At 39.5% G+C, this 27401-nt stretch overlaps 1 protein-coding gene and 1 non-coding gene across 24 annotated transcripts in view; one reads left to right on the top strand and one right to left on the bottom strand.

The window, feature by feature from the left end:
- The window catches only part of LOC130563561 (protocadherin gamma-A11-like), a 173129-nt gene extending 148354 nt beyond the window's left edge, over positions 1–24775 (top strand). For 21 of the 23 annotated variants that reach the window (XM_057349200.1, XM_057349183.1, XM_057349184.1 and 18 more), the window contains 3 exons: positions 17607–17665; positions 21010–21107; positions 22720–24775. In XM_057349200.1, the coding sequence (XP_057205183.1) occupies positions 17607–17665; positions 21010–21107; positions 22720–22976 (414 nt within the window). In that variant the 3' untranslated portion in view covers positions 22977–24775. Of the gene's footprint in view, positions 1–3782; positions 4110–8448; positions 11213–17606; positions 17666–21009; positions 21108–22719 lie in introns of those variants that run through there. The other 2 variants (XM_057349186.1, XM_057349205.1) reach the window with 2 other exon arrangements.
- On the bottom strand, positions 7949–8031 carry trnal-cag (transfer RNA leucine (anticodon CAG)). The gene has a single exon. It is a non-coding gene; the product is annotated as a tRNA-Leu (tRNA).
- Positions 24776–27401: the final 2626 nt, after the last annotated feature.

Raw genomic sequence — 27401 nt, forward strand, 5'->3', positions numbered from 1 at the left:
ACCGATGTAGTGCATCTATTTTTACTTTTCCAATTTCTACTAAAAAATGTCATGAAATGTAAAAATCTTTTTGTGTTTTTGCAAAACCAGCAGTATCTGAGGATGTTTGCAAGAGCATCTTTTGTGTATTTCAGTGAATGCAGAAGGTCTGGCCTTTTGATTGCAGAATTTTGCTTGTACACCTGTACATAATGAAAAATCTTAAAAATGAACGGAATGTTTTCACAATCCTGAGAGCTATTTTCCAGGTTCGGACATTTTTCCATGTAACGGAAGTGAGATGGTTTGTGTAAATGTACATCAACCAGTAGCTTGTATGTCGAGTTTCTCAGCCCCACAGGTATCTCTTTATAGACTCATTATGAGCTTTATACGCTGATGTTTGTGTGTCTGATTGAGTCTTGTTAAAGGCTAAAGACATGTGGATGTCACATGTGCCGCTCACTTTATTGAAAAAGCAAACACTGATTTTAGCAGCGCACAGTGTGTGTCACAGGATATGCGACTTTTTGTTTACGTGGAACGTTTTAGCATCATTTTTCTAATATCATGTTTCTGTCAATTAGAACTGTATACCCACACAATGTAAGGAGAACCTCATCTCATCATTTTGTTTCATCTTTGGTATCCGTATGGAGTTGGAAAATATACGCATGCGTGTACTGTATGAGTCATGCGCGTTTAGGGGAAACGATGAAGAGTCAAATCTTTATTGATTGTGTGTGTGTCTGTTTTTCTAGCTTGTGACCGTGTGAACCCTCGACTTATCACATGTGGCCTCAATTTCTCTAATCTTCAGATCCTGCACTGATGTGCACATGTTCTTTAATGTACATCATAAATCCACACGCTACTGAACTTTAAAACGTGTTGTCCTCAACCATCACCTGAAATGAACTTTCTCACTTCAAAAGCATTCTTCATTGATGGATTGCTGCTGTCTAAAGTGTTTGGTGCTAATTATAAGTCCATCAAAAGATTAACATGCTTAACATGCAAGTTTCTGATGTAAATTAGGTTTAACAGAATAGGAAGCCATGCGACATGTTCTTGTAAAAAGCGAGATTCTGAAGATGAATTTATGTTGACTAATGCAAAAGTTTCTGATTAATCTTCTGTGTTTAATGATCTTTGTTAGTTTGTATGTAATGTTTTATGTGTGTTTGTGTCCCTGTTGTGGTCATGTGGCATGTTGATCCTCTGAAGGGATAAAAGTGGGTTTATCAAGGCCAGTGAGACAGTGGGACACACACACACACACGTGCAGTGACCTGTTCTCTCAGACAGACAGTAAACACACAGTCAAAGCTATTGTATTCATACTACTTGCTTGTTTGTACTATATTTGTTTATGCTTACCTTACAAAGGTTTAGATGGAGGATTTATGCAAATTTTGATCAAATAGGTTCAAACTTAATAAAAACATGTCAACGAATGGCTCTTACATCTTCAGGACGGCTTGTGTTGTGTGTTTTACTGTAATGTGTCATGATATATTTGGGTGATTCTCACGAAACCGCTGAAACATCATGGAGGTAAAGATTTGAATTATAAAACATACATTCGGTAACACAAAAAATGATCACAATAAAGATAACTGTGTTCTTTACCTTGCGGACAAAACATCATTTTGACATAGGAATGATTTATTTATGTATTTTATTGCTTTTTCTGCTGAAATTCTCATAACCGTAACACGTCGCGATTTGTCTGAGCGCATTATATGTTGTAATAGTCAAATTAAAACATTGTGAATAAACTACAATTACAGTAAAATGATTGACAGAATAATCGTGTATAATAAAAATGAAGAAATAGTGGAAGAAAGAAGTGTTCAGGACTGATAATCTCATCCTCCGTAACGTTTTTTTAAAGACTGTTTAAATGCATACAAAGATATTTACATTAAGTTTGATTTTATGTGAAGAAACGCATCTACTATTCGTTTTCAAATGACTAAGAAGTTAACAAATCACTTTATATTTTTCTAGTTAAAATCTTTATATTCTCTTGTCACGCTGTGTAGACGACTTTTTCCCTTCTCATTATCAATACAGGTAGTCTTCCACATTTAAAGAATGTATAATATTATATTAAAATAGAATTAATTTATGTTTATTATGTATGATTAATAAAACTTGCTAAGGCATCATGGCTTCGCTTGTTTTTAGCAAAACATGCTATGAGATTGAAAGTTTTAAATGGTTACGGTAATGAGAATTTTTAAGGCCTTTTTTGTAAAAAATAAACTGACAGATAGAGTTTTGAAATGAATGCCTTTAAACATGTCATATCTTGTTTTAAATGAATATAAAGGGAATTTGTTGATACAGGTGTTTTTAAGAAAATCATGTTTGACATCTTAAAACCAAGATTTCGTGAGAATGTCCCACTTGTACAACATGTATGTTTTCACCTTTATCTTTCTGGTTGGCTTTTGTTAAGAATTTCTGGGCCAGTAATCTAACATTGAATTGTTTTATTTATGGTTTGTAACTCTGTATTGTGGAATGAAGTACTGTCTACAGTCTATACAAGAGAAGCTGTTCTCTCCTATTTCCGTCCATCCCGTCTCTCCTCTTTCCCCTCCCCCTCTCCTCCTGCACCTCTCTGCTTCTCTTCCTCCCCCTCTCCTGCTCTTTCTGATGTCTCTGAGATTGATGTGCCAAATTGGCAAACAGGAGAAACGCACCAAAACGGTCAAGCGTAACATCATTTAAATACAAAATGAAAGGATATGTCTGTCTTTGTTCTGTAACGTGCTTCTTTTAACAGTACATGTGTGTTTATTTTGTATCTTTGTTTGTAGCGGATAAATACGATCTGCATATTCTGTACATCTTCACATATATACTTCTGCTTTCTCTCCTCGTTGCTTTCTTCGTCTTGTGGCCTGTTTTTATCCCTTGGTGGGATGGTGTTGCCACGGCAACAAGCTGACTCACAGGCAGGGTTGTACCATTATGCTTGAGTCCACAGGGGGGCAGTGAAAGGTTCCTGTTTGGATGTGATGTAGTGAGATACTGCTTAAAGGCTTTGTCACCCCTGTCATAGATGTTAGAATGTAGTGGCTGTAAATTCTGGGTTAGTGTGATGGGGGAAGGGAGAACCGTATGTGTACTGTGTTGTCAAAATCAAGGTTATATCGATTAAAGCTGTTAAAGAGTTATGTAACTGGTCAAATATTTCCCCCATATTTATGTTGTGCTGTAAACATGTTTCAAAATTGGGAAATGGTTTATTAACAAAATTCTTTGTATGATTACACTAGCAAAAAAACAACATTTCCATCTATTTGAGGCTGCGTGTGTGGAGTGAAATGATGGCTGTGTGTGTGTGGGGGGTATGGAGGATGTGTGAATTATTCATATCTGATCAAAAATGATATACAGTATGTGTTGTTCATCAAAGGTGCTTGATTTCTCTGAACACATTGTTTTCTCTCAATCATGTTAGAGATCTTATTATGGTGTGATTTTTGGTAAGTATCCGAGGGGTTCCAAACAAATTTGTTGCTGCGTCAGTCTAATCAAATCTTTTTTTCTTCTTTTCCATGTCGCTGCTGCCATTATTTTCTTCACCTGCTGTTCATCTTCTGATTGAAACCTGTATCCGCAAATCAAGGTAAGAGAAACTCTTTGAATGCATATTTATACACAATCATTCAAAATTTTTGGGTCTCTCTTGACTAAAGTATTTTTCATGATTTTAACTCTTGAAGTCATATGTCTGAATCTTTCAAATGAGTTTGGTTGAGAGCAATATACTTTAGCTGTACCAGCATATACATTTATTTCATTACAAACAAAAAATGAATTCAAAAACCTTCTTGAAAAGAATGACTTGATGAAAAAGCAGCCAATAAGAGCTCAGAATATACAGTATGGAACTCTTAGGGGTGGTTTCCTGTACAAGGAAAGACTAAAGACTAAAGTAAATTAAAACATCTTGCATTGACATCTTAAAATATATCAGTGCCATTATTTTGTCTCAAAAAAAAAATTTTTTTGTAAGGCATGTTTGTAGAACCTACTCAATTGTTATTATTTAACTAAGGCCTAGTCCTGGCTTATCTTGTCCAGAAAACATTTGTTTTGTAAAAAAGTAACTCAGGGTGAGACCTTAAGAAGCTGATAAAACATTTCGAGAGAACATTTCTGAAAATTCTTCAAAGAAGACAATAAAATATACTAACAATTTTGATTTATTTTGGATTTTTTTGTAACAATATAGTTCCCAAAGTCATTTGTGTGATTCCATAGTTTTGCCGAGTTTACTATTTTGTGAAAAAAGTATGAATAAAGAAAGAGTGAACCTACCGTTGTTGAATAAATTACCATATTTTATATCCAGCTTGTTGACATATATTGTACAAATATTTATAATGCTAGATAAATAGACAATCTCTTACCTAAGGTGGCGATTTCTCGTACAGAATTAGGTAGATCTGCCTTTTCTAATTATGCCCCATATGTGTGGAATGAGTGTCAAAGTGTCCTACATATGGAATCTGTACCATCTCTTGCCTTGTTTAAAAACATCTTAAAATCTGTTTTAATGGAATAGTTTACAAGTTTTAACAGCTGGTCAGGTTTTTGTTTTGTTTCTTAGATTTTTATTGTAATTTATGTCATTTGCTGCCTATCTTGACCAGGGCTGCGTTTCCAGATAACGTTGTCTCTTAGCGCACTACGAAAACTCTAAAGGTACACCTTAACTCAAGTTATACCTTTTCTAGGCGTGTTCACCGAACTATACCTTTTGAGTTACTTAAGGTAAACCTTCTTAAGTGCGACCTTAGCAGGTGCTGTCCATGGCGGTGGTGCTGAATAGGTTGATATCGATGCCTCGAGAATCGATTGTTCGCTCTACCTTGCGTTACAGAGTGGGTAAAGTATTGAGAAAACAATGTTTATTATAAAGAAACGCTTTAGAAATAGTAGAAATTGCATTTATCAGAGCTCACTGAAATAGTATAAATAAAGAAAGGTGTGTGTGTGCGTGCGTGCGTGTTTATAATTTTGCAAGTGTCCGACCCCGCACCCTCATAGCCATACGTTTTCTGCGTTAACGAACTACATTTACTGGCTGTTTGGCTTCGCTTGTTTTTGAAAAGGTTATTTATATTCTCATAGTTTGCCATCGTGTGTTAATGTTCTCCACAATCTGTGTTGATTCACATTGTTGGCGTAAATCACTCATTTGTGTATAGGGGTAAGTGTCCCATCCAGAATGCCAATCACTCACGGGACACCCTCAATGGCATGGAAGCCTTGATGTGCCTCCATCACGGCGTGCCTGGAGAAAGGCATACATGTGTAATCGGTGGCATGACGGAGCAGGATGTTTGTCACTGAGTGAACGCACCGCCACACCGAGGTCTTTCTCAGCCCATATTCAACCCCAAACACCTCCAGAAAACTCCCCACGGCATAAAAACGAAGAGCCGCCATGCAGCAGCTGATTATCAGGGCTGAGGGGGAAGCTCTGTCGAGTTTGTCTCAACAAAGTTGGGCCAACAAGATGCAAGAGCTGCAGAATTTGCTCCCATGGCAGGCTAAATTTGTGTAGAATTTTCTCTTCTGACATGATAGCCAGGGAACTAAACCATAGTTTGACCAAACTCCCCATAGCATTCATTCCCTTTATATAGACTATGCCTTTCCTGTCAAATGGTTTGCCAGCTGATGTGCCTTGGGATAATAGGCTGTAATTAAAAACGCTAACAACCATCAGTGTATGACAATTTTATTCATGAAAAGACTTCAATAGCCTACACTGAGTGTATTAAACCCGAGTATTTTATTTGTAAAATTAAAACTAAGTTAAAGTAAAAAATAATACTAAATAGAATTTTATATTAAATGATTATATTAAATTTTATATGTGAAATTAAACTGCGATGTAGAAAAGCTTTTTGCGTAGCGGTAAGAACCATCAAAGGCGATAAGGTATAGCTAAGAGTGGTCCAGACCAACCTTACGAAAGTATGACTTACAGAAGGTATACTTAACTAAGAAGGTTTCGGGAAACACGTATTAACGATAAAGTACAGCTTAAGGTATAACTTAAGAACGAGGTAGCGTTAAGAAGGTTTCGGGAAACGCAGCCCAGAACTCTTTGGTGGAAAATATATTGCATCTCAACGGGACTTTCCTGGTTAAATAAATAAACAAAAGAAATAAAATGCTAAATGATCCTAAATGAATGATAGTGTTTAGTAGTGTATTGTAAATATATCCCTTTCTCTCTATTTTTAATGTACAATTAGGTTGCAAAATGACCGGTGCTGTTTTTATGCAGGACATAAAGTGTTTCTGTAATTTTAATTCTGTTGGAATAGAAAAATTCTGGAATACTGTTTTGATACAAGCTTTTTGCTAGTATGGAGGGTGCTGTCTGGTTAACTCGATGCTGTCTGTATTACAAATGCAGTAGTTTTGTAGCGCTGTCCACCATAGTGGTGCTGAAACGGGCTCTTAACCCGCCTCTCTCAATATGCGTCAGTCTCTGCATTTTTCAATTTCAAGGTTTGGCATGATTGCGTGTTCTTACCATATTGCCAAAGCATTGAACATATAACAAAAGACATACACTAAGTACAAACATTAGAGTAAATTTTAAATAAGGTGCTGAATAAGACATAAATATCTCTCTCTCTCTCTCCCTCCCTCCCTCTCCTTCCCTCTCCCTCTCTGTCTCTGTCTCACTCTCGTTCCTTCTTTTTTCTTACATTATCATTTTGTATAGACATGTACAGATAGCGTTCGTATGTTTCTTGATGTCATTAAATCACAAGATTTTAGCATAATAGATTTATCCTGTAAGAACAATCCTTCCGGTTTTAAATTTGTCACGTACTACATTTAGCATTTATACATATAAACTTCTTGTGTGTGATTTCACCTTTCGGGTGCTCCTTTTTTCAATATTTTCGAAGTAATTATTTCTAGATGTTTGTTTCTTTTCTTTTTTTTTGTATGCGCTTATGCGGTGTTCTGTTTGCGCGCCCCTCCCCTCAAGCTGCTTAAAACAGTTTTTTCGCGGATCGCTACAGTTCATGTAGTTCGCCACAAGGCGGCAGTAAAGATAACACGTGCATCTATGAGTCACACTATTGTTGTTCACACTAATGTTTTATTTGAAAGTAATAATTGAGATAAAATCATTGATTTATTTGGCTTAATATTTATTTAACTAATTCCACACCTTTTCCGTATAAACTTTACAATCCAATCTTTGAAAATAAATAGAAAAAGATAAAAGATTTCTATTCTTTCAAAATAGATAAGCATTTTTATTTACTTTATCAGTTTTAACTTTTTTAACATTTAAACTCTTCTGTTTATGCCTATTTCTTTCTCCATTGTTTAACTATTCCTCCTGCTAAACAAAGTTTTGTAATGTGTACTGTGTTTATTGTTGCCTTTTAAAGCAAAATGTGCCCTCATTTGTAAATCTAACAATGTAAATATCTGGAATTAAATTAAGTACAAATAAATATTTTATTCATAATGAATTTAGGATTTTCAATAAAAAAAATTAGGCAATTTGTAATAAATAAATAATAAAATAATTTATGAAACTATAATTAAAGATCATTCTCAGAAACACAATTTATGTAAATAATACTTTCTGTAAATCGTTTATTTGAAAAATAAACAATAGAAAAAATAAATTATTAATTATTGTATTATTAATATTATTTTTATTTATTAATATAATTGTGAAAACATTGTCAATGTACAGTATAGTAACCCATATTTGAAATGTGTTCTGGGTAGTGATCACACACTTGGAGCATTGGCACAAAGGGGACAGGTGCCTTGCTCAAACGGCAGTGGGCACCTCATTTTTTCCCCCTGCCGGCATTGTGAATTCGCCTGTGGCTGTCACTAGTTCTATTTTCCTAACCATTTGAGCATGACTGACTGACCCAAAAAATGTTGTCAGAAGTGGGATTCGAACCCACGCCTCCAGGGGAGACTACGACCTGAACGTAGCGCCTTAGACCGCTCGGCCATCCTGACAGTGACTATAGATATGTAATGATGTCTTGATGTATTGGTATGTATATTTGTGACATTTGATTCAAAACAGTTGGATAAATGATAAATGTATACTGACGCTTCCATAGAATTTGCGCCGCCTAGTGGCTTATCACTGAAGTAACTTACACTTGGACATGTATTTACTGTCTTTAAATCTAACAATAAGCATCCCTTCAATGGTTTAACACCTTAAAATATCTATTTATTGCCATTGAATCTTACTTCTCAGTAAATATTTTAGTGGTGCTGTGGTCTGTTGCTGTGTTTACAAATTGTCAGCGTTCCTGTGAGTCTCTAATGGTCTTTATCGGGGCTCGTAAATATTTTAAACCACACGGAATTACACGTGTGCCAGAAACAGGTCGACTTCAGCTCTGAAAGTTCAGTCGCATTTTCTCTTGGCGCGTGTATGTATGTGGGTGTGTGTGTAAGTGTGTGCGCCTCTTTTGTGGCTCAGTCTCCGCCCTGTTGCGCAGCAGAGGCGCAGCTAATTCAGGGAGTTTGGAAGAGGAGCTGGATGGGAGAATGTTTTTTTACCTCTCTTGTGATTTACCCAAAAGTTTACAGTCAACATGAATTATTTTAAAGTTTTTCCTACACTCCTCGCAGATCGGATTACTTTACGCACGACATGGTAGCGTCGCTTTAACGAGAATATGGATTCGATAAGGCGAAAAAGTTGAAACTTTCTTTGCCCGGATCGCGTACAATGGAGTGGAGACGCTCATGGCCCGTGCTCTGCCTCGCGGTCTCCCTCATTCGACCCTCGAGCGCGTCCGGCGAGCTCCGGTACTCGGCACCAGAGGAGCTGAAACCGGGGTCCGTCGTTGGGAATGTAGCGAGAGATTTGGGTCTCAGTGTCTCGAGGATTACCGAACGAAATCTCCAGGTCGTGTCGGAATCTAACGCGCAATATTTCGAGGTGAATCCATCTAACGGTGCCTTAGTTATTAGAGAGACTATTGATAGGGAGCGCATATGCGCGTTGAATTCAGCGTGTTCTCTGCACCTTCAAATTCTTCTTCAAAACCCTTTAGAAATCCACCGAGTTCTAGTTGAGATCGAGGATGTAAATGACAACGCGCCGCAGTTTCCAAATGGAAATTCTTCACTGGAGATATCAGAGGCGGCCGCTCCGGGAACGCGGTTCCGCTTGGAGAGCGCGCACGATCCTGATGTAGGAATGAATTCCATGCGCACGTTCAGTCTTTCCCCTAGCGAACATTTTGTTTTAAAAGTTGAGACTAAAAGCGACGGTAGTAAATTTCCAGAGCTCGTCTTGGAAAAGGCTGTGGACCGTGAGAAGCAGGCCGCGTTTCGCCTTTTGCTGACGGCCGTGGACGGAGGACAGCCGGAGAAATCCGGGACCACCGTCCTGCTTATAAAAATTCTGGACGTGAATGACAATGCCCCTGTGTTTGACGAGCAGGTGAAAAGAGTCAGTCTTTTGGAAAACTCTCCTCCGGGAATGCTGGTGACAAAACTCAACGCCACTGATTTGGACTCTGGCGCAAATGGTAAAATATCTTTTATATTCGGTAAATACACTCCGGACAGAATATTGAAAATGTTCAGTGTGGATTCTAAATCGGGGGAAATCCGTGTTGTGGGGGATGTGGATTATGAGGAAGCAAATGTGTATGACATCACAGTTCAGGCCAGGGATGGAGGCTCTCCAGCTATGGAGGGCTCATGCAACATCAAGGTGGAAATAATTGATGTGAACGATAATACTCCAGAGGTGACCTTAACCTCTCTCACCAGCCCCATCCGGGAGGACGCTGACATCGGCACTGTTATTGCTTTAATCAGTGCGACCGACTTAGATTCTCAAGCCAACGGAAAGGTAACACTCAAAGTTTCTCCAGGACTTCCGTTTAAACTCAAATCCGCCTTTGGCGAACACTACACGCTTGTTATTGATGGGCGTCTAGACAGAGAAGCTATTGATGAATACGCTGTTGTTGTCACGGCGACCGACTCTGGCTCTCCCTCACTGTCCTCTCAGAAGACGTTTGCGGTTCGTCTGTCTGATGTTAATGACAATGCTCCAGTGTTTTCACAGAACTCTTATTCAGTGGATGTGGCTGAGAATAACAGCCCTGGTACCCCGATAGTGAGCATCTCCGCGTCAGACCCAGATGTGGGCGACAACGCCCGTCTGTCGTACTCCATCTTACCCTCCACCGTTCACGGCAGCCCCATCTCCTCGTACGTCTACATAAACCCCGAGAACGGGAACGTCTTCACCATGCGCTCGCTGGACTACGAGCAGATGAATGCGTTCAAGATCAAGGTTCAGGTACGTGATGCTGGAACGCCGCCGCAGACGTCTAACGTAACCGTCCAAGTTTTTGTGGTCGACCAGAACGACAACGCGCCTGTCATCCTTTACCCGACCCATTCAGAAGACACTGGGCTTCAGCTGACCGTACCGCACTCCGCCCCCATCGGCCATCGCGTGAATAAGATCGTCGCTGTGGATGCCGACAGTGGCCACAACGCCTGGCTGTTCTACAGCATCGCCCCAGGAGACGACTCATCGCTGTTTAACATCGACGTGCACACGGGTGAGCTACGCATCGCACGGAAACTCGTGGACGATGACTCTGGTGACAAAACTCAGCCGGCCTACGGTTTCACAGTGGTGGTGCGGGATAACGGCCAGCCGGCTATGTCCACCAGAGTTTTGGTCACGGTTACAGAGGAGGAGAAGAGCGCAGACAAATCCACAGACATCCGTACGACCACGTTCTCACGCAAGGGGACGGGAATGACGGATGTAAGCCTGTATCTCATCATCTCACTGGGTTGTGTGACGCTGGTGTCTCTTCTGACCATGGCGGTGCTTTTGGTACGATGCGTCAGGCACAAAGGCTGTTCCACGTGCTGCTACTCCAGGACGGGCATCCGTTCCAGGCACGGCTATCAGCAGAGAGCCCCTAAGGACCTTCATCTCCAGCTTAACACCGATGGGCCCATTAGATATATGGAGGTCGTGGGAGGACCTCAGGAAGCACACACACGGACCTACAGGCCCTGCTATTCCACCCTGTCCAGCAGGAGTGACTTTGTGTTTGTCAAGACTCCCATGTTGAGTCATAACAACACACTTAATATGACTTTGACAAGGAAGCACTTAATGAACTCAGGCAATGAGGTGAGAGCGCAATCATACTCCAAGCCAATCAGATTCAACCCCCAATCAACTTTCTCTTTAGGATGTTTCGGAAACAGAAATGCAGCTAATGTTTTAATCTCAGGTCTGTTTTTTAGAGCTTGAGTCACGTTAAAGCATCTTAACGGGATACTCAACCCAAAAATGAAAACTCTGTCATCATTTATTCACCCTCAAGTCATTCCAAACCTGTGTAAATGTCTTTGTTCTGATGAACACAAAGAAAGATATTTGGAAAAATGTTAGCAATTGACATCTCTGGGACATCATTGACTTCCAAAGTAGGAAAAAATATCATATCATTTTTTGGTTCTGTTGAAAATTTAGGAGAGCAAACAGTTCTGGGGCACCTTAGACTACCATTTGAATTTTTCCTAGTAGTCCCAGAAATGTCAGTTGCTAACCTCTTCCAAATAACTTTCTTGGTGTTCAACGGAACAAAGAAATGTATACAGATTTAGAACAACTAGTGAGTAATTCATGACAGAATATTCATTTTTGGGTGGAGTATCCCTTGAAAGGGGTCATATGGCGCGAATACGTGTTTTTCTGTGTCTTTGGTGTGTTATAAGTTGCCCGTGCATGTATTAGACACGTAAAATTGCAAAAATTAAAGTGTCAGTACAAAAGATGCATTCTATATAAAAGCAAATGCTCACCCAGACCTGCCTGAAACACCTCGTGTAACCACACCCCCACAAATCTAAATCAGTTCATGGTATGAGTTGACTAAGACCGCCCAAATGTATACGCAAGTAAGGTGGGCGTACCTGTCAGTACAATTGAAGAGGAACCTGATGTTCCAAATATGGTCAGAGGCGTTACATTTCCCTCACACGCTTGCAGTATTCCACCAATCACTACGCACTGGTGAACTGGCCAATCATAGCACACCTCGCTTTACAGAGCCATGAGCTTTGTTAAAAACCTGCGTGTTTCAGAGAGGCGGAGCAAAGAGGAGATACAAACATGCACGGTATGTGGAAAATACAGCGTTTTTGAACCTTAAATCATGTATACACATTGCATCACATCTAAAACAAACCATAATATTCCTTTTAGCCGTGTCATATGACCCCTTTAAGAGATCCATGATATTGTTGGGTAAGTGTTTCAAGACGAGCAGTTTCAAGAACACTTTCTTCAGAATCCACAGATGACCGGTAGTGTACGTCTGTGACTAAACAGGAAGAAGGAAAGGAAGAGACCGATGGAAGGAAGAGGAGGAGGAGGAGAAAAAGAGCAGCTATATTAAGAAACTAAAGAAGGAATGTAGTTGAGGTCAGTTTGGAGATGACTGAATGAAGACGGCAATAAAAGAGGCTTTGTGATCATTTGGATCGTTTTTAAAGATGAAGTCATGGTTGTCAGATTAAAAGAGAGATATTTACATGTGCGCTACCTAACTTTACTGTAACACTACATAACATTGTGACCCAACACTGCGTAGCAAAATTATTTCTTGTACAAAAGTGAACAAACATTGAAGGCCACTAACATAAAGTGTTTACCACGATGTAGACTCGATGTTAGTTTAGTTTCTAAAATCAATGCCAGTGGTTTTTACAGTTCAGCAAACTACATTTCTTCTCATTGCTCGTAAAACCCATATCTAGTGGGTGACGTTGGCTGCTCTCTTTTTGAGGATGAGGGCGTGCCACACAATCTGTCCATGTTGGCACTTGTGACACTTCCTTCTGCCAAGTGACAGATGAATTTAGACTTTTATTGGACAAACAGTGTTTCCTCCCCTTTTTAAAATCTAAAAGGTTAGTCGTATTTGTTTTTTGCACGTGTGCCGTGGCACCTCCTGTCAGAGAGAGAGAGACAGCGTTTAGAAGATGAACAACAGATGGACAGGAAGACGGAAGAGACCGATGGTCAGACACGAGGTGTCGGGTGGGGGAAGAAAAAGGCGGGAAATGAGAGAGAGAGAGAAAGAGGAAGTGTGTAGTGAAGGAAAGATGTGGCAGAATAACAGGATTCCAGAGGTCATGCATTGACCCCTGACTTCCTGTTGTGCTGAACTCATGCTATTGATTCCACACGTCCGAGTCATGTGACCTACTGTGAGCGCGTGTCACCTCCGGGCTATCCCACAGTAGATCTCCATGGCAACTTTGATTAGTCTTCAATATGTGAGGTGGAGGAGTTTATGAATATGTGGTGTGGCGTATTGTTTTGTGAAACACAATTTGACTTCATGTTAAATGCAAGTTGAGCATGATACAGACTACAACAAAAAGTCATTTTGAAGCTTCTGTTGTATGTTGCGTTCTGTCTGTGTGTTTGTTTGTAACGTTTTGTAAGATTTGTGAGAAGACAAAATGATTTGGGCAGTTTTATATTTGCTGCCGCGTGTTTCGTTAATAACGTCACGTTTTTGCTCAGAACTGAAGCTGTTTTTGAGAGAGCTTCCCGTGTGTTTCTGTGGCACGTACGCTGGTTATTTGTTATGCACAAATGTTTGTTCAGCAAATGGTTTGCTGAGGTTGATTGTAACTCAAGTGTTTGTGTTGTAGAGGGATGAGTGTGAAATGGAGATTTCTGTCTGTCTTTCTTTCATCCTCTCTGTTGTGAACCTCGTGTCTCATCTCTGAGCCCCCTGAGAATCGATCTGTCTCTTGGGGGCGATGGGCTGCCATCTGGCTTGCTATAATGACACGTGTGTCCGTGTGTGTGTGTGTGTGTGTGTGTGTGTGTGCGTGTGTGTGTGCGTGTGTGTGTGTGTGTGTGTGTGTGTGTGTGGTCCTTGTTCATGGAAAATTCTAGATTTTCATCCTTTTTTCAACATTTCATTGTACTCTTGTTTTCAAGGGTCAACAACACGTCTAAGTCATATTTCAAAACATCTGAGTATTAGGTTGGTTTTGTTAACATAATGTCCCGTTTTTCTCTTTCAATTGTTGCAAATTATGACCAGGATAGTTTTCATTCAATTCACAAACCAAATATAGCACAAGCTAGAGATTTTGTTGAGGCCGAAAGCTTTGTGTTTTGACACATTTTGTTCACTTTTTTCATTGACTTCATGCCTGTTTTTTCAGATGAGCTCATTTTTATTGATCTTAAAGGCATCTTCTCAAGCTCTTGTTTTGTTCAGCATTCTTTTGTTTATAATAAAACATGTCATCTGTCTTCCACATCTGTACAGAAAACCCATAGAATTAAAGGAGTAGTTCACCTTCAAAATGAAAATTATGTCATCATTTACTTATCCTCTTGTCATGTCAAACCTGTATGACTTTCTTTCTTCTGCAGAACACAAAAGAAGATCATTTGAAGAATGTTGTTAACAGCCCCCCATTCACTGGCATTAGTTACAATAGAAGTGAATGGGGGGCTGTGCTGTTCGGTTACCGACATTTTTCAAAATATCTTCTTTTGTGTGCTGCAGAAGAAAGAAAGTCATACGGGTTTAAAATGAGGCGTATTGTAAATGATGACAGAATTTTCATATCCTTTAACTAGATTTGATTTTAGAAAATTGAGAGAATAATTTACCATTTTGATGCTTTATAGAGTGGATGGTTGCTTACTGTCAGAAGACCTCGTACATCTTTCTACTGTATGTCTGTGTTAGTTAGGTTCCTAGATTTACAACAGTAGATTCACGGTCTGGCCATTTATTTGTAGTGATAATGTGTGTACAGTCTATACAGCAAGCCTCATGTTTCAACCACAAATTGTTTATCGTTTACACAAGAGAAAGAGATCTTAACAAGTCAGTCACGTAATGCTTCCTGCTGAGTGTTTAGAATACAGTCGTGTGTATTGACGGTTTCTGTATTGTCAGGTGTGACGTGGAAGAGGATGTGTGTCACACGCAGATGTTTTCCATGTGCTGGATGTTAAAATTTCGTTTCATTCACAAAACCGTTGAGTTGATATATTGACCCAGATGTATTCATCTCTTGGTTTAGTATGAGTGCCAGATGTGAAGCTACAGATTCAAGTAATAGCCTGTGAGTTATAGTTATTTTACCACAAGTAAGAAGTGTAAATCATGGTAAGCACAACCTCTCATGGCTTATTGCTTTTTTTAAAACGGTCAAAACAGCCATGTGATACAAAACATTGTTCAATTTATTAGTCATAATAACCTTAAAGTGATAGTTCACCCAAAAAATTAAATTCTGTCATTATTTACATTACCTGACATTCTTCCTTCCGCAGAACACAAAAGGAAGGTATTTTGAAGAATGTTGTTAACTGGCCTCCATTCACTGGCATTGGTTTTGTGTCCATGCAATAGAAGTGAATGGGGGCCAGTGCTGTTCAGTTACCAACATTCTTCAAAATATCTTCTTTTGTATTCTGCGGAAGAAAGAAAGTCATAAAGGTTTAAAATAACAGGAGGGCGAGTAAATGAGGACAGAATTTTCATTTTTGGGTGAACTATCACTTTAATAAATATTTCCTCCACTAAATAATAGTTTATACATCCTGTTCATATCCCAATGCTGTTTACGGTTAACAAGCAACATAAGTTGTCATGGACACTTGACAGGTTTAATATAGAACATGTAGTCATGTCTGTGTGTTTTTTCTGGACATTAAATGTCACATTCAAACACATTTTATATTTGGAAAACACTAGTGTCTGCAGACAGACATGTATTTAACTTTACTGGGAGTACAGATCATTAGTGTGTGTGTGTGTGCGTGTGTGTGTGTGTGTGTGTGTGTGGACACTTCATTGTTTCAATAGACTCAATGTCAATGGAGTGTGTTTACAGATATCACATGGTTCTCTAGGTGTGTGTGTTTGGCAGTATGACGCATCTATTGTGTGTTATTTGTAGAAATATTAAGTATGTAAATAGGACTCTTTGAGGATAATGCAACAACCTTGACTTGCCATAATCGGAAAGTTTCAAGTAGAAACAGGGAATGCTTGAATGTTTAATGTTTAATGACCAAACATGCAACATAGTGAAGTCATGCGACTGCATTGTAGTTTGAAAGATTCATTGTTTCATATTATGTTTTATTTAGTATACAGTATGCTGTATTGATTGTGAAGAGCCACGGTCTGTGTTCGCACAGTACACTCTACAAAATGTTGAGTTATTTTAACCCACCATTGAGTCAAAAATGGACAAACCCAAGGGGTGGGTTCCAAATTAACCTACGATTGGATGTTTTAACCCAAACCCTGGGTCAAATAGAACCAAATTCTGGGTTTGTCCATATCTGACGCAACGATGGGGCAAAATAACCCAACATTTTTTAGAGTGTAAGAATTCACCCACACTCTAAAAAAAAGTGGTGCAACAGCACTAAAAGGGGTTTTGGCTCATAATCATATAGGGGGACCACTTTAAGTGCTATATAGAACCATATTTTGGTGCTTCAGTGGTTCTTCAGGGGTTCTTTGGGATGACTGAGGTGCTATATAGAACCACTAAAGAACCATACAGGGGCTCAACAGGTTCATTATACGGAAGCGGTGCTATATAGCCTAGCACCTCAGTCATCCCAAAGAACCGCTGAAGAACCCCTGAAGCATATTACTACCTCATTACTAGAGATGCTTCAGTATGAGCTGTTTTTCGGACATTCCTGCAGGCGGATGTAACCTTTACACACACACACATAGAAGTCTTAATGTCCTTGTAGAGGAATCACCGGGATAAATTGAATGTGTGTTTTGTACACATAAGAGAGAGTATATAGGGGAAGCTGCCTGTCTAATGTATGACCAACACACACGACTTTTCCTTACACTAAACTACACAAGAAGCACAAACAATGTCAGCCATGCACATAAACATACACAGGAAATATTTGCATCCAGAAACCCCAGACTCACAAATGCAGAATGTTTTTAAAAGAGTAACAAAAGATCAAAGACTGTTGCCAGTGAGTGTGTGTGTGTGTGAGAGAGAGAGCGCGTGAGTGTGTGTCCTCAGGATAAATCACAATGACATTTCTGTCTTTGGCCCAATTAGTCACAGAGCTTGTATCTCACCGACTGGAAAAATCCAGGACAGAATGTGTGTGTGCATGGACTGAAACCTCTTCTTAGTCACTGTGTTTCACAGCGTTTTTGTTCTTGTTCACTGCGTGTGTCTGTGTGTGAGTAAGTGTGTGTGTGTGTAATCGTGAGTAAGCAGCCATTCGCCTAAATTAAAGTAAAAAGATGAATGTATTTGAGCACATGTGCATTTAGACATTATCAGCATCAGGTTTCTGTTCACACTATTTAATAAAGCAAGAGTCCATCGTCATGGTTTGCTGATGCGGCTCAAGGTCACATTGAGGGTCTCCATGGCCACATCGAGGTCACACAAATAGACTCAGAAATAGATAACACTGTGCTTTTTTCCTTTTTCTGTACATGACCTCAAGCTTTTCCTTTGTTTCTTTACAGCAAAAGCCACCCAGCGCTGACTGGCGTTTTACTCAGAACCAGAGACCGGGACCCAGCGGGTGAGTGACGCCCTCACGCACACACATTGACAAATTTGCCTTATGTAAATACAGACATATTTAAATGTCTGCCCATGCTGCCTCATTTCCAAGCAAAACATTTGCATCGAGTGAACGATTAAAACTCTCTGAGACACGCATGTCAGATTTGCACGGCTGCTCTGTTTCATTTCACATTTAGAATCACACGTTGGATCCAGGTAGCAAGTTAAAATGTAGATGTTTCGAAACACACCTTCATATCTCGCCTGGTTTATTTGTTACACTGCAAACGGCAGATGAAGCTAAACATGTGGAATTGTGGGATTATTGGGTTTGTATGCACTGCAATGACTGCACGAATGATGCGAGCGAAATGACGGCGTGCTATTCCACACACAGACAAAGACAGAGAAAGAGAGTTGTCCAAAAGGAGCTGTGTGTTGAATCTTAATTTCTTCTCCTCTTAACAAAATGGCCGCCATTGTTCAAGCCCTTACCCCTCCAGCCGGCCTGAATGTGCCAAAGCAAGAGAGCGAGAGTAAAAGAGTCGAAGAGGGAAACACTGAAGTTTATTACCATGTTGCCGTCTCTTCTGTTCATGTGTTGTGTTGAAACCCATTGAAAACAACAATCGCCAAAGAGGTTTCCGTGTGATTGTAACTTCGGTAACTTACAGCCATTGGTCCAGACTCACGGGCAGCCAATAGCGCTCTGTCGCTCTCCGTGTGCCAGCCAGCACAACCGAATTGGTTTCCATAACACGCGTTACACAACACATTCCACACTGACACGACTCTGTTTGAAAGAAGCCATTTGGAAGAAACTAAATCTTTTTGTTTAGCTTATATTGGCAGGGCTGCATATAGTATAACAGCAGGCCTAAATATCTCAGAGTTCTTGCACTTGCAGTTTTCAACTAAAACCTGGAGAAAATGTGCCATGGGAACAAAAGTTCTTCCAAAATGCTATATTAAAATGTGGCTTTCACTACATATATACTGTAGATGTCCTTTTTTGATGACGGCAATGTTTTGGTGATCACTCAACGATAGACCAAAATCATCTTTTTGTTAAGATTCATGCAGAAAGGCGTAATGTAAACCTTTCTTACAGTTTCTGCAAGTTCCAGTCGACACGTGTAAGATGGTCGCCGGCTAGCAGGCTGAGGTACTGAAGGGTAGTTCGATATCATCCCGGTTTGTTTTCCTCTAGATCAGTATTGTTCAGTATTGCCGATGTATTGTTCAGTGGGTGTTTTACTGCGGCGCCGTCCTGCTCCTAGAATAGCGTTGTGTTGGTGTAGCGTTGTGCTAAATTAGCATGTAGCTTGACCTTGCACATCCCACGGTTTCTGTATTCTGAGGAGAATTGCACAACAAACGATGATGTCATTTACTCAGCTCATACTTTGATTTTTGTATAAATAGCCTTGGATCATAACTCTTGGGTTTTGACGTGACGTGTGAGCATATAACATGCAGTCTGGCCAACAGGAAGTGATTATCTAACCGCAGGATGTGATAACGTTGACCACAGGAAGTGAGTTTATTCCTCGTTGTGTGATGAGAAGTTGATTATGGAGAATGAGGCGTCTTATCTTCACGCTGGTGAGCAGGAACTGTCGTTTGTTCTCCAGAAGCGTTGAGCCAGGAAACGGATAAACCCGGATTGTTCTCTGTCTGAAGCACCAGTGACAGTCTTGAAGATGAAGATCTGAGCTTGTTAAAAATGGCTTCGATTAAATTCCAGTTCAGTCTAAAAATGCTTGTCGTTTGAACCCATGGGTGGGTTAAATATGGACAAGTTCAGGTGTTGGTTTAAATAATTTTTTCCCAACAAGCAGTTGACACAACCCAGAATTTTAAGCTTTTTTAAGTGTATATTTTGGAACAGTCTTGTCAAAAAAACATTCCCTAGGTGGCAAGCTCAAGATTTGAAACAAAGCTAATGACCCACCAAGTACCAGCGTCACATGAATGAAGGAATCTGAGACCAGTTCTGGTTCTCATTAAGGTCTGTTCTTTCAGAAAAAATAACATCACTCTGTTTTTCCGTCGTCTTTGCCCTGCGAGGAAACGTTTGGCAAACACAAACCCTTTCCCTCCTCAGATCTCTCTTTCCATCCTTTCCTATTGTTTCTTTTATTTCTCCTTCATATTAAAAAGTTTCATTAGTTTAGTCTTTTTCACACTTTCCTGTGACCTGTTTTCCATCTTTATGTTTTTCCATCTCTCGGCCTCGGTCCTGCGGTCAGGTCTTGTCTGCAGATGTTGTGGTTAACGGCGTGCTGGTGTCAGTAGCGTTAAGAGTGTTTTACAGCTGCTGGGCTCATATAAGACAGGAAGTGCGACCCCTCGAGACCCTGACTTTCTGTTTAACCCCTTCAGACTCAGAAATGTATTGTAGTGCGATCTCAATTTTCTCTGTGCTGAATATTTGTGCAGTGATTCAGGTTTAATCTTCTTTGTTATGACCAGATTTTTCCAGCGTCTGTGTTCATCATTTATTTGAAATGAAACACGCGTTCAGTCTCTTACACTGTTTCATGTAGTGCTGAACTGAAGTCCAATTTAAAACCATTTACATGGTTTGACTTCTTTCATCCAAATCAGTGACATTTATTATATCACCCAAATATATATACAGTAGCACTGACTTGGAGCTTGAAAGAAGATATTTGGCTTTAGACCTCTGATCTTTGATTTCTGTCCTGATTTTATTGTGAACGGGATGAGGAATCTTTATTGTTCCTCTCACACTGAGAACAGAGAACATGCGGAAGCGGTTATTTGTTCTTTGTTCTAGTCGTTACTAATTAGGGAAAAGACTAATTGACATCATGCTGTGTTTTGGTAACTTTAATCTTCATGTGTTAGTGGGAAATGACGTGTAGTTCAATTTGCATTAAGTGTTTTGTTGACAACCAAAAGACGCGTGTTTGTTTGTTTGCCGTGTGTGTAATGAGGTGGATTTTCTTCACCGTGGATGAAAATCGCGTAGTTTAGAAGAAGCCTTTGAAGATGAATTCGCCACATATGGAAATGTTTAGTGGTCGTGTGTGTGTTTGAGCAGCTCTCGTTTTCTGGTTGTTTTTATTTTCCATCAGACTTCCAACATGGTGTAGTAAAAAAGTAACATGGAGGACGAGAGAGAGAGAGATTGTGTGTGTGTGTGTGTGTGTGCGTGTGTGTGTGTGTGTGCGTGCGTGCGTGCGTGCGTGCGTGTGTGTGTGTGTTAAAACAAGGCAACAACACACACTGCAGCTGTTCCTGATAGCAGTCGTAGAGAACACACACACACAGATAGCAGCGGTACAGAGCGCTCTCTGTTTTGCTGACTCCGCTTCCTCTTGTCCTCTGCAGGGCTGCTGCCACTCCTGAGGTTGCCATGGGAACAGGTCCCTGGCCCAACCCCCCCACTGAGGCCGAGCAACTCCAGGCATTGATGGCCGCTGCTAATGGTAATTATTGCCCGCTCTCTCTCTCTCTCTCTCTCTCTCTCTCTCTCTCTCTCCTCGTGCTCGTGTCCTTCTTCTCTCTCTCTTATCTCTATCTCGTGTCTCTGTCTTGTCTCTTGGTCTCTGGTTCCTGGCGTCTGTCTCTGTTCTGTCTTGTCTCTGCTCTTTGTCTTCTCTTCGTCCTCTCGTCTCTCTCTTCTTCTCGTTCTCTTTTACGACCAGTCCGTATTTACTTCTCTTCTCTCTTCTTCTCTCTCTCTCTCTCTCTCTTCACTTCTCTCTTGTCTTAACGTCATTTTACGCCTTCTCGACCTACCTCTCTCTCTTCCTAACTTCTGTTCTCTCTCATCTGCATCTTTCTAATTATCACAGTTAAGTCATTATTTCCTCTCTCTACTCTCTACCATCTCTCATTCTCTACATCTCTCCTACTCTCTCTCATCTCTACAATCCGCTCAGTATTTACCCTTCCTTTATCTCTCTCTCTCTCTCTGCTCCCTTCTCTCTCTTTCTTTGTTTTTGCTACACCAGTCAGTATTTACCTTTCTCTTCTTCTTTCTCTCTCTCTCTCTCTCGCTTCTCTCCTCTCTTCTCTCATCATCTCTTTTTACAACAGTCAGTATTTTACCCCTTCTTCTCTTCTTGTCTCTCTATCCCGTTTCCTCTCTCTCTTTTCTCTTTAACAATCCAGTCCAGTTTTACCGTTTCTTCTTCATCTCTTCTCCTTCTTCTTCCTTTCACTCTTCTCTCTTTTACAACTACACAGTCAGTATTTAACCTTCTCTTACTCCTCGTTCTTCCTCTCCTCTCTCCACTCTTCTCTCCTCTCTCTCGTCTCTCTTTACAAGTCGTATTACCTCTTTCTCTCTCTCTCTCTCTCCTCTCTCTCTCTCTCTCTCTCTCTCTCTCTCTCTCTCTTTCCTTTACAACAAAAAACATCAGTAATTTAAACCTTCTCTCCTCTTTCTTATCATTCTCGTCCCTCCCTCTGGTCTCTTCTTTAAACAAGCGTCAGTTATTTACGGTTTTTTTACCTCCCCTTTACCCCTTTCTCTTCTTATCTTTTTCCTCCTTCTGCTTCTCTCTCTCTCTCTTTTCCTCTCACCTTCTCTCTCCTCTATCCTGGCTAGTCCTCTCCTTCTCTCACTCTCCGTCTCTTCTTCCTCATGTTCTTTATTTTCACTGCTGCTGTTTCACTGCGACTCACACACACAAACACAGACACACATCTGCTTCACTATTTAAAAAGAGGCAACATAATCCTGTATTATTTTTATATAAAGATAATTATAATGTCTAACTCACACCCTTCCTGCTCCTACAATAAATCTAAACATTTAATTTGTGTCTTTGAAGGACATTTGCAAAGGGAGTTTTTATATGATCACAAAAGCTCAGTGTTGCAGACGTTCACACCGTGACACTCCACACAAGGAGTGAATCATATGCAAATACCTTACTCTTTTAGCATTTATTTGTGAAAGAGACAAGTTTTCAATTTCCAGACTAGCTCTGTTTTCACTGTTTTCCTGTATTTTTATAAAAAAATGTATTTGTCAACTGTGGTCATTAGTCTTTGGAGTATTATCTAATGAAAGCGTTTATTTCCACTTAGAGGTCAGCGAGGCGACCAACACTCTGACTCCAGGCACCATGGGTCTGAGCACCCGCTACAGCCCTCAGTTCACCCTGCAGCACGTCCCTGATTACCGACAGAACGTCTACATCCCCGGCAGCACGGCTACGCTCACCCCCAACCCTCAGCAGCCCCAGCAGGCCCTGCCCCCTCCGCAGGCTTCACAACCCGAAGCGCCCAAGGCCGCCCAGACCCCAGCCAGCAAGAAGAAATCCACCAAGAAAGACAAGAAGTAGAGAGGAGATGTGAAGGAGGGTGAGATGAGGGAAAGATGAGGGAGAGGAAATCTTCAGTAACTAGTCAAACTAAGATTATTAGAACAATAAGGGTTAAAACACATTATGTCAAAGTGAACCGAACTCACAGATGCAGTTTTCTGTAGCGATCCGTGCACCTGTTTCACTCCTGCGTTTTTACCTTGTGTATCCTTGTTAGTGTGTTTACAGCACACGTACCGTAAAATCACTTCAGTTTCCTTCATTTTAGCTTCGTGGATCTCACTGAATGTTCAGGTCATTTACAAAGAAACGATTTTTTTTACTCTCACTTTTTTTGCCAAGTTTACGCAACTTTCAAGTGACACTATATTCCCACGTATATAGCCAATAATGTATTTACCGCAGTACTTTACCACGATCATGTAAAACGTTTCCAATGCAGACGTTACGGAAAAGGAAATGTGTTATTATAACAATCATGTTATTGTTTATACAAAGACACAATTGTCCATTGCTGCGTTTGCTCATGAGCTCCGATACTGTTGCAATGTTTGATAAATGTATTGTTTTTTTTGCCTTGTTTTATGATTGTTGTTACCTAAAATACCACTATTCTAAATCCAAATGATCCGTGATGAGAAGTGTTGCCATAAATGTAGTCAGGTGATTATTACCGCATGCACAGTAACCTGACATCAATAAACCTCCATCTGAGACCTTCTCGTGGTGTTGATCACTTAATGACTTTTTTAGAACGAATCCCCTGTGTATCACTGAGCCAGAGTTTAGATTTTTTTTGCTACCTGAATTTTTTTGGAGCATTTGTGACTGTCGTCCGTGCCGTAACAGGCGAATCCATAATCTCTAAATCCATAGAGGTGTGTGTGTGTCAGCACACCATCAGCTGTATCTTCTGTAGTATTCAGTATTTTCTGGTTATCCTAAAGTGTTGAAACTCACGCTTTATCAGTGCTGGTTGTAGTTTGTAGTAATAGCTAGTTTTGAATTCTTTTTTGAAACGATCCATCCAGTACTAACAGTTCAAATCCACTGAGCTGTGTCCAGGACCTGTCGAGCTGTCTGCACAGAGAGCAAAACGGGTCATTATTTTTGGAGAAGGGGAAGATGTGTTTTATAGGAGGAGGACAATCTTACACTCAGAATGTACAGCAGTTCGTTCTCATATAGCGGTCGAAGCCGAAATATATTTCGTCCAAATGCAAACTCATACCCTCAGCATGATGCTTCTTTGTAAATAGACAACCGCCCTTGATAACACAGATGAACGCGTTGAAGATAAGCAGCTCACTTAAGACAAGCCGCTTACTACTGGAATGTCTCAGCTAAAAAGAAAAAACCGTTCGAGACATCTTTAGTACTATGAAGGGCAACTAACGCACCTGTAAATAAAGAGTTTAACTTTTACTTATGGAAATAAATAGTGACGCACTCTTAGATTAGAAGTTGTGATGTTATGCATATATTTTTGTGTTCATCTTTCTTTTCCTGTCTGACTATTCATAAAAGTACACCGAACGGAGGCCGAACCGTCTGAACTCCTTCGCTGTTTATTTCCTGGTTTCTGCTGTGCTGACACGTGCGAATGCTTCTCAATGTCTATATGAAGAATCTGAATAGTTCTATTATACAGTATGTGTGTGTATGTCTGCTGATGCTATAAACCTGCTGTAACATCTTTAAGACGCTTCGATTCCCTTGTGTGCTACTCTCATTTTATAGGCTAATATTTATATTGCTGTTTTATTTTTTCTCTCTTAAACACTGACATTTCAAATAAAAAGTTCTCAAATCGTTAACACTTTGTCTGAATTGCATTTATTCTCATTTTTACACATAGGTGTTTATGTTTATACGCAATAGCTCAATGCAATGTCTCTGGTTTATAACATGCGACTAAAATGAAATTAAGCTCATATATCATCGCTGTCCTTCGAAAATCTCAGATGTTTTTCAGGAAATGGAAAAAACACTGTACTTTTTATGAGATTACTATGGTTATCAAGCACTTTTTATTGGTTCGACATTTGCAAAAACCAGTGACAAACATAAAGGGTGACTAATAATGTTTTATGGCAAAAAATAAAAATAGTTGGTAATTAAAATATGGTTATATTTGTTAACATTAGTAAAATCAAGTAGTTAACATGAACTAACAAAGATTGATAAATAACTAAAAATATCAATTAGCAAGTTTTTAAGCAAATGCCAATACAATTGTTCATGGTCATGCATTGTGCATTAAGTAATATTAACAGTATTTTTGATATAGTAAATGCAGAAATAAAAATATGAATTATGATGAATGAAATGATGTAGAAGTTTTAGTCACTAGTTAATGCATTAGCGAAGATGAATTAACAAAGTTAGCAAATACAATCTTCAAAGCGTCATCAAAGCGTTTAAAAAGTTAAATACAATATCTGACAAATAAAAACATGCTAAAAAATTGACCACTATGCAGAAGACTTTTTCTTTGCACAAAAGTAGCTGAATATTCCTGTGAACGTCAGGAGTTTAAAAAACTTTAGCCCTACTTGTTGATATTCTTGAAAAAATACAGCAAAGAACAACCACCATGAGCTGCATTTAAAACAAACCAGCAGCAGGACACAGTATCGCTCAGACAGTCAGCTATTTGCACACTCAGTTCTTAAGGCAACTAGCAGAAACAGTATTTTCTTTCATGACCACAAAGATTCAAAGTCTTAAAAGTCTTGCCAAAAATATTTCGGCGTTTTTGTATAATGTTTCCAAACCATGTGATGGTTTCTAACAGGTGATCAGGGTGAGAGCTCCATGTAGGAGGTAGAACGTGTCAGAGGTCAAAAGCTTTCCACTGCAGTCACAGAGACAGTTTAATGAAACAGATGTAAACAGATACAATGAACCCCCACAGAAAGGAAAAGTGTGCTGCAGTCTGTCATAAAACCCCTGGGAGAAATTCACAAAAAGAAAACACAGGGAAGCCCATCTGCTCACCCAACACACACACTGGCTTACAAAAAAAAACTTTTCCACTTCATCTGCTATTACCATGGAAACCCTGTCCTTCTCCAAGAGTCAAATGGAAGTGTTTAGAATCTAAAGAGCACAAAAAAAAAGAATACTCACAAATCGCAACCTAAAACTAATCTTCAAGTTAAATTGAAATGATCAAGTAATGTTGAAGAGTTGATAACGTTATAATATGGTATTTTTTGGTTACATTAACAGCGCTCAATACTTCTACAGCATTTATTAACCTTAGTTCGTGTTTATTTACGAACACATTTTTTCATGTCTGCTAATGCATAACATGAACGAACGATAAACAACTCTATAGGCATTAACCAACATGCTGTTAACATACAGTATATATTGTTTATTGTTTGCTAATGCATTAACTAATGTACAAACAAGATTAATATGAATGTGTAGATTTGTATTTGCCTTTCACATGTTTTGCATAATTTTTTATTACATTTTTATTTTTGTAAGTATACTGTCTCCACACAGTGTAATTGTATGTGACCATGCGCAGTACACTTTGAGGTGTGATATTTTGTTCACTGAATGTCTCAACACACAACTTTCGTTTTGGTCAATGCAATAATCAATAATAATGTTGGACAAACAGAAATTTGACTGCTATGGTAGAAGTTTTATTCTATTTTCCAACACAGTTTTTTTGTGATATCAATGATTTAAACTGTCATGTGTTGTTTTTTTCTGTGAGACATTATTTCCTGTCGAAGTGGGCGGGTCTTGGCAAGAATAAACTTCTACATGCTAATATTCAAAAGCCTGGAAACTAACACCACAGCAATGAATTTTAGTATCAAAGAATGATCTGGGAAAGAACTTTGCATTTTGACATATTTTATACCTTAATTTCTAAAGCAGCAATAAAGCTTTTGTTTCCCATGAGGAGACGATACCGGCAAAGAACCGAACATCTGGAGGACAGGTTAGAGGATGACAAAAATGACAGAGAGTGAATAAACAGATATGAGACCTGCTGAAACAGATCATTTGATTTAAGAACCATCGCACAGCAGAACGTTCAGAGAATACATCTGAGATTCAGAGAAAGTGAGAGAGAATAAAAGTGGGATTGTGCGAAAATTTCATCCATTAGACACTCAGACCACACAACTCTAATCCACACTTCAGCACCATGGTGACAGGTGTTGTCAAGGCAACAAGAGCAGCCGCTTCAGATATTCTGGGATGTTGCTCTCACTCTCCCAAATGAGTTGCTCTGAAATTGTGAGGAATGCAACAAAGGACCAATCACAGAGAGTCTGATAACCACTGTGACCAATCATGCCACCCAAACACATATTATTGCCTTTAAAACTTGTTTAATTAAGCTTTTTAACAAACTAAATGGAAACACAAAATCAATTGAGTTGGAAAAATAACCTTTAAAACGTATAAGAA

The sequence above is a fragment of the Triplophysa rosa genome, linkage group LG13 (assembly GCF_024868665.1).
Source record: "Triplophysa rosa linkage group LG13, Trosa_1v2, whole genome shotgun sequence".
In the NCBI taxonomy this organism is placed as follows: Eukaryota; Metazoa; Chordata; class Actinopteri; order Cypriniformes; family Nemacheilidae; genus Triplophysa; species Triplophysa rosa.